This window comes from Nematolebias whitei, chromosome 15 (genome assembly GCF_014905685.2).
Source record: "Nematolebias whitei isolate Nwh7 chromosome 15, NemWhi1, whole genome shotgun sequence".
In the NCBI taxonomy this organism is placed as follows: Eukaryota; Metazoa; Chordata; class Actinopteri; order Cyprinodontiformes; family Rivulidae; genus Nematolebias; species Nematolebias whitei.
This window is the reverse complement of record NC_056512.1, coordinates 42,399,920-42,406,744: the sequence shown is the minus strand read 5'-3', so window position 1 is coordinate 42,406,744 and position 6,825 is coordinate 42,399,920. Positions and strand designations below refer to the sequence as shown.

At 40.8% G+C, this 6,825-nt stretch overlaps 1 protein-coding gene across 1 annotated transcript in view; it reads right to left on the bottom strand.

The window, feature by feature from the left end:
* Window positions 1-306: 306 nt before the first annotated feature.
* hrob (homologous recombination factor with OB-fold) overlaps window positions 307-6,825 on the bottom strand; it is an 11,616-nt gene continuing 5,097 nt past the window's right edge. Inside the window, exons 7-10 of the mRNA XM_037688730.1 lie at window positions 3,142-3,227; window positions 2,908-3,030; window positions 2,587-2,824; window positions 307-666 (exon numbers count right to left, since the gene is read on the bottom strand). Of these exons, the coding sequence (XP_037544658.1) occupies window positions 611-666; window positions 2,587-2,824; window positions 2,908-3,030; window positions 3,142-3,227 (503 nt within the window). The 3' untranslated portion in view covers window positions 307-610. The remainder of the gene's footprint in view (window positions 667-2,586; window positions 2,825-2,907; window positions 3,031-3,141; window positions 3,228-6,825) is intronic.

Here is a 6,825-nt window from a genome sequence, read left to right as displayed (position 1 = left end):
AGGACGAGGATTAGTCTGAACCTGCTCCAGTCAGGCAGGTGGTGGAGGAGCCTGAATCTGAAAAGGAAATCCTGCTGGGAAAACCTCCATAAGAGCATGTTAGTCACAGCGAGAGTGCATCCTGATGCAGACAGGACCAGGTAAGCACCTCCCCATCAGCAAAGCAACATGTGAGGAAAAATGTTTCAAAAACTGACATCCCTTCTCCTTCAGGCAAACAAAATTCTCCAAAAAGTTTTAAGAAGGATCAGGGACAATGTCTGGAAATGGAAGACAAAAACCACGAGGAAACTAAACCTGGCCTTGCTTTAATGTTGCATAATTAAGTTTTGTAAAGAGTTCAAGGTTGGAGCAGCAAATTTGAATGAATGGAAAATGAAAAAACAAAATCAGTCACAAAATGTCTCACTGCCGACTGACACCAGCCAGTAAAGCATTAGACTGTATTTATGGGTTTTGAACACAGTACTTTCTAGCAAAAAGTACACTTTAACACAAAATTTACATGTATTTTACAAGTTCTTCAGAAGGGGACTTTACAGAGGTGATGTCAGGAGAACAATAGTTTTTCCAGAGGAGAGCTTTCTACAGGTTTGATGTAAAGATGATATCAGAAGCTGTAGGTGTCCTCAGGTAACTCTCCCAGCAGCTCGTCCAGGTTATCATCTGCAGAACAGACGGGACAAAACACGACAGTTTCAGATAGGTGTGCCTTTGTCTGTACTGTTAACAAACTCCATTTAAAACTCCAGGAATGTTAGGACTTTATTATTATTAAGACTAGAGCCTGACCAATATATCAGCGAGAGACGATATTTTAGGCCGATATAGGCGTTTGGGGACATATCGGTATCGGTGATAATTGTCTCATGTGCGCCAATATAAGAAATTTTAATTTTCACCCATAAAATGCTGGGAAACTAGCGTAATTGCACAATATATCCAGCAGAGGGCACGTGAAGACTACCTTCAAGTCATGGGCTTAAGTTTCACTTTCATGTTCAGCACAGATGAAGCAGAGAGCAATACTGTGTAGCATATTTTACTGAAGTTTGCCAAGTTTATAGTAAATGATCTGTAAAAAAAATAAAAATAAATCAATAATAAATTCTATTCAATCTTGCAACCTGCTTGTCATTAGCTATTTGCTTATCAAGTTAGCAAGCTAACGTTTTGATAACCTAGCATAGGCTATTGCCTTGTAAAACGTTATCCAGAACAATAAATCTAACGTAGAGGTACATATATATATCAGTTAGTAGCGTTATCTTTGTCATCCTCAATGAAATGCATTGTTTGTCTGAAATCTTTATCTCGCTGCAAAGAAAAAATAAAAATGCAGCTGTCGATGCTAATTAGACCATCATCATACGTGACCGACTAAAAAATAAACAGGAGGGGAGTTTCTTTGTTTGTAGTTTTCCAACACACTTGATAACTTTATGGTGAATAGTGGAGGATAGAAAATGTGAACGCACATTAGGAAGATTGTTTTTATGACCAGTCACTTGTAAACCTACTGGACTGCGTATAGTGTGGATCTGATTTGATTAGCTTCATGGTTGCTAACAGCTGCACTAAATAAACAAGCCCCGCTCCACTCGCATTTTTTAATTTGATTCTTGGGGCTGGACAAAGCTAAAAAAATTCAGCCATTATAGCGGTTATTGGCGGTTGCCTTCTCCCAATATCGATATCAGCGATAGCCAAAATTTCCATAGCGGTAGAGCTTTAATTAAGACTTTATTTTTTATTAAAATTATTAGGACAGAAGCAGCTGGAGTTAAACCACCAATCATCAAGGACATACACTGACGCCAACATGTCCTTCGTTTTTATCCAAATGCTTGTTTTTCATAAAAAATGTTAAAGTTGGTGATTTTCATGAACATGAGTTTATTGTTGAATTCCTAAAACTCATTGGTCCTCGATGATGTGCTGCTTGTGTCGGATAAGTTCTGTTTAGAACCATATGTGGTGACAGCTGACAGATGTGGGCCTGCAGGAGTTTGCTGTGGGGCAACAGGTGGCTGACAATGAAAGGACACACTTTGCACACCTGGATATCTAGAAAACTGTTATTTGTTGTGTGTTAATCAAGTGTTTGGTGCAGTTCACTAAGATGAACGTTCAGAGGTGCGTTTACCTGCTGTAAAAGGAAATAGTCAACACATACAAGAGGTTCTGCTCTTTACATTATTTTTCTTATTGTTGTCCTTGCTGCATTTTATTAACATTTATCACTTCTAATTTGTGTATTGTTTATCCATTCTGGCAGTAAATTTGCTGTTATTTTTGTCCTTCAGTCAGAGAATTCATTACTGAAATGCACTGCCAGTCTCTGCCGTCCAGTCTCTGCCGTCCAGTCTCTGCCGTCCAGTCTCTGCCGTCCGGTTCTGTGAATTATGTGCATCTTGCGTTTTTGCATTTCTCCGGATCAGAAGCCTCGACTATCTGTCAGGATTCAAAGCTTCAGGATCCGCCCCGTTTACTCAGCAAAGACGAGTTTTAAGGTAATCTGCATTTCAAGATGCGACTGGAACCGTTTTTGTCGAACCATGAGTTTTCACATGAGCTGGGTCTGACCTGCATCCCAGTCTGGGTCCTGTGGAGCTGGATTCTCGGCGCTCTTCGGGGGGGCTCTGCTGGAGCGAACCGATTTGTTTTCCTCTGTGTGTGTTTGCTCCTGAGGGACTCCAGCTCGTTCCGTGCGTCCTCTTCCTTTATCCCCCTCCTCATCCTCTTCATCAAACTCCAGCTGCATCGCAGACACGGGCCCCTGGAGGACGCTGGGCTCCCTAGCAGGTGATGACATCATCGGCTCCTGAAGACGGACAGAAAGGGGGTTAAGAGCTCCTGACATCCATTAAAGACCACTTTAGGATTAGACGTCATGTTTGCTCTCACCAGGAGAAGAGGAGGGAGCGGCGTGGACAACAAGCCGACTCCATCAGGAGCGTAGATCCTCAGAAGGTTGTTGGGCGTCACGTTCAGGTAGTGGTTACGATGGGAAGGAGAAAACACTCCCACCTGCTCAAAGAGGAAAGATCACCAGATTCATAACCGTAAAGCTGTTTATTCAGTTCAAGCACAAAAAAACACAACGCAACCATCACTGCTGTTCGTTTGTGACGGCGTCACCTGTTTGAGCAGCAGCACGGCTCCAACCTTCAGCTCGTCGGCTCTCTCCTCCAAGAGACGCCGATGCACAGTCCCCTGAATCTCCCCTTCAGCCCAAAGAAGAAAGAACAGAATTATTCCAAAGGACGACCGGTTCCTTTGATTCAGTTGTGCAGCTGGATGGCCGAGGTCATCAGTGTCAGCCTGTGAGCTGTGAGAGCAGATGAGTTTATAAAAACAATTCTCGCACGATGCCCGTGGCAGATTCTCGTAACTGGGCTCCATGCACCTAGAACTTCTGTACGTCTGTGTAACCTGTTGTGAAAGTCTGCCCTCGCAAGTAAAACCAGTTCAAAATCTTCTCGTGTCCTCGAGTGTGGCTTCTTTGAATAAGAAGAATAGAGGATATTTTTATCCAATAAAAAACTGCAGGTCAGTTGACAAAAAATTAATTAAAATAAGACATTAAATGGTTTGATCCTTTTCAAGCTCGTTTAAAAAAACGTTTTTTGTTCTGTGTGAAACTGAACGCTGTAGGACAAACGTACAAGTTTTGTAAATTTACTGAAATATTTCACTTTTTACATCATTTCCAGGTATCCTACAAAATTAAATCAGGTCCTCTGGACGGTTTCTTTTTGTTGAAATGTTTCGTCTCCATGAGTCCGAGGAGCCTCAACAAACTCAGTCTTATAAACGGCACCTTCACATAGTGGGTCAACCAGTTTGATGGTGCTCGGATGGTTTGTGGAGTCCACCCTCTCCCCCGCCGCCTGCTCAAACTCAAACTTGTTTTAGGCAATCATGGCCAGAGAGGTTCAAATCATCCTGATTCGTGCTCAATAATCCAGGTACAAATCCAACAATGTTCAGTCTGGTCATCTGGACTACTTTTTTTTTTTTTTTTTGCTGAGACATTTCGTCCTTCATCCAAAGGACTTCTTCAGTCCAAGAAGCCACAAACAAGTCTTTTTGTTTTTTACCATTTTGGCATGGCTGCCTTAGAGGAGTTGACGGGGGAGAGGGCAGGCGGGCGCCAGAAAACATTTTCTCACCAGCAAACTGGTTTTATCCACTATGGGAGTTGGTGCTTGTGGGACTCGTTTGTTTGTGGCTCCTCAGACTGAATAAGTCCTTTGGATGAAGGGCGAAATGTCTCAGCAAAAAAAAAAAAAAAAAAAAGAAAGAAACCGTCCAGATGATTTGACTGAACTTTGTCGTTTTTGTTGAAACGTTTCGTCTTTTGACCTTGATTATTATTATTATTACCTGGATTATTATTAATATTACCTTGATTATTATTATTATTACCTGGATTATTATTAATATTACCTTGATTATTATTATTATTACCTGGATTATTGAGCATGAATCAGGAAATCTTTTTCAGGAGTCGTATTTATGAGCTCTCCATCTCAATCGTTCACAGAAACGTCACTCAGAAGCCAAAGTCTCCACAGGATACAGGTTAAACTGGCTTATTTAAAACTTCAGTAAAAAAATCAAGTTAAAAAAAAAAAAAAAAAACACTTTTCATGTCATTTCTAGTCTTGAAGGCAGAAACGCTTCAGCGTGACGTGAGTCAGTGTGTTTGAAGCTTCGCTGTAAATAAGTCTAAACAAGAGAACTCGGAGTCGAGCTGAACGTTCAGACCTTTGGCAGCAGATTTTCCACTGGAGGTTTGCTTTAATAGATGAACCCGCCTGGGATGTGGCGGGGGGACATGATCCTTGGGATGCAATTAGTTTTCTTTACAGCACATTAGGACCAACAGCTGAGGGTTTGTTTCCAAGTTGATAACGGCTTCATGCATGTTATCTGGACGGAGGAGACGTCGGCGGCACACGCCTGCCCTGAAAGCTCCGGCTTCGTTCACACGTCGCCTCGCTACAATCCTGAGATTTCACCCGGGGGAGGGTGCAGGTGGGAGGAAATACCATGTAAAAATTTCATGTATTAAAAACAAAAACTGCACCACCACATATGGAGTGACGACTGCGTGCTGTACAGTAAAGTTTTGGAAAAATTACAATCTTTTACTTTTTAAAGTAAAATAAAAACCTCTTAAGATTAATTCTAATCAAGTTCCTGGTGGAATATTTTAAATAATATTAAAAAACAAAATAAATAAAATACATTTGGTAGCAGCTGCTTTGGAAGCTTTTTCTGTTAATTTGTAATATGAACAATAGAAATTATGCAGCTTTAACTCTCTGAAATAACTTTTTTAAATATTCATCAAGCCTACAGAGGGTACAACAGAGCGTTGGATTAAAAAAACAGCAACGAAACATTACATGTGAAGCACACAAAATAATCTCCGAGCAGTAGGAGTGAGAAAATGTAAGGGATCTTCTGGGAGAAAGAAAAAGCTGCCAGCCCTCCTGTAGGCGGGAGGCTCATTACTGAGAGAACAGTCACTCTTGGTGTCAGAAGCACTTAATACCCGCCCACCACGAACGCCAATCCACCACACCTGAATCACTGACGGGCGATTAAATGGACGCTGAACAACATCCACTCGTGCTGATGATCAGAACGCCACACGAGGCCGAACCGGCTCAGCTCCAGGAGGATCAGAGGAAAGGGAGAAAGTTTAAGCTGGAGAAGCAGAGGAGACGAGTGGACCGTGTGTGTGCGTGCGTGCGTGCGTGCGTGCGTGCGTGCGTGCGTGCGTGTGTGCGTGTGTGTAGAGGCTGAACTTTCCTGTCCATACACCGTAGGCTGAAGTGAGGTCTCAAAGCGAGCAGCTCACCACTCCTCCACCAGCTCAGACTTCCCTCCCACAGTTTGACTCCAGTCTGAGCTTCACCCGACTCACAGTCGCATCATAATTTGCAGCAAACATGAACACTCGACCCGTTTACAACAGAACCTCCAATTACAAATTTAATCCATCCGAGTGAGTTGTATGTTGGAAATTAGTATCCTGAACAAAGATTTCCTTCAACAAATAATGGAAATAAAATAAAAATTATTTTTGTTTCAATTCTGGGCAGCACAGTGGCGCAGTTGGTAGAGCTGCCACCTCCCAGCTCGCTGGTTCAAATCCCAGCCAGAAAGAAAGATGTAAAGAAAGATGTAAAGAAAGGAAGATGTAAGGAAAGAAAGATGTAAAGAAAAAAAGATGTAAAGAAACAAAGATGTAAAGAAACAAAGATGTAAAGAAAGATGTAAAGAAAGGAAGATGTAAAGAAAGGAAGATGTAAAGAAAGGAAGATGTAAAGAAAAAAGATGTAAGGAAGAAAATATGTAAAGAAACAAAGATGTAAAGAAACAAAGATGTAAAGAAAGATGTAAAGAAACAAAGATGTAAAGAAAGGAAGATGTAAAGAAAGGAAGATGTAAAGAAAAAAAGATGTAAGGAAGAAAAGATGTAAAGAAAAAAAGATGTAAAGAAACAAAGATGTAAAGAAACAAAGATGTAAAGAAAGATGTAAAGAAAGATGTAAAGAAAGAAAGATGTAAAGAAAGGAAGATGTAAAGAAAGGAAGATGTAAAGAAAGATGTAAAGAAAGATGTAAAGAAAGGAAGATGTAAAGAAACAAAGATGTAAAGAAACAAAGATGTAAAGAAACAAAGATGTAAAGAAACAAAGATGTAAAGAAAGGAAGATGTAAGGAAAGAAAGGTGTAAAGAAAGGAAGATGTAAGGAAAGAAAGATGTAAGGAAAGAAAGATGTAAAGAAAGAAAGATGTAAAGAAA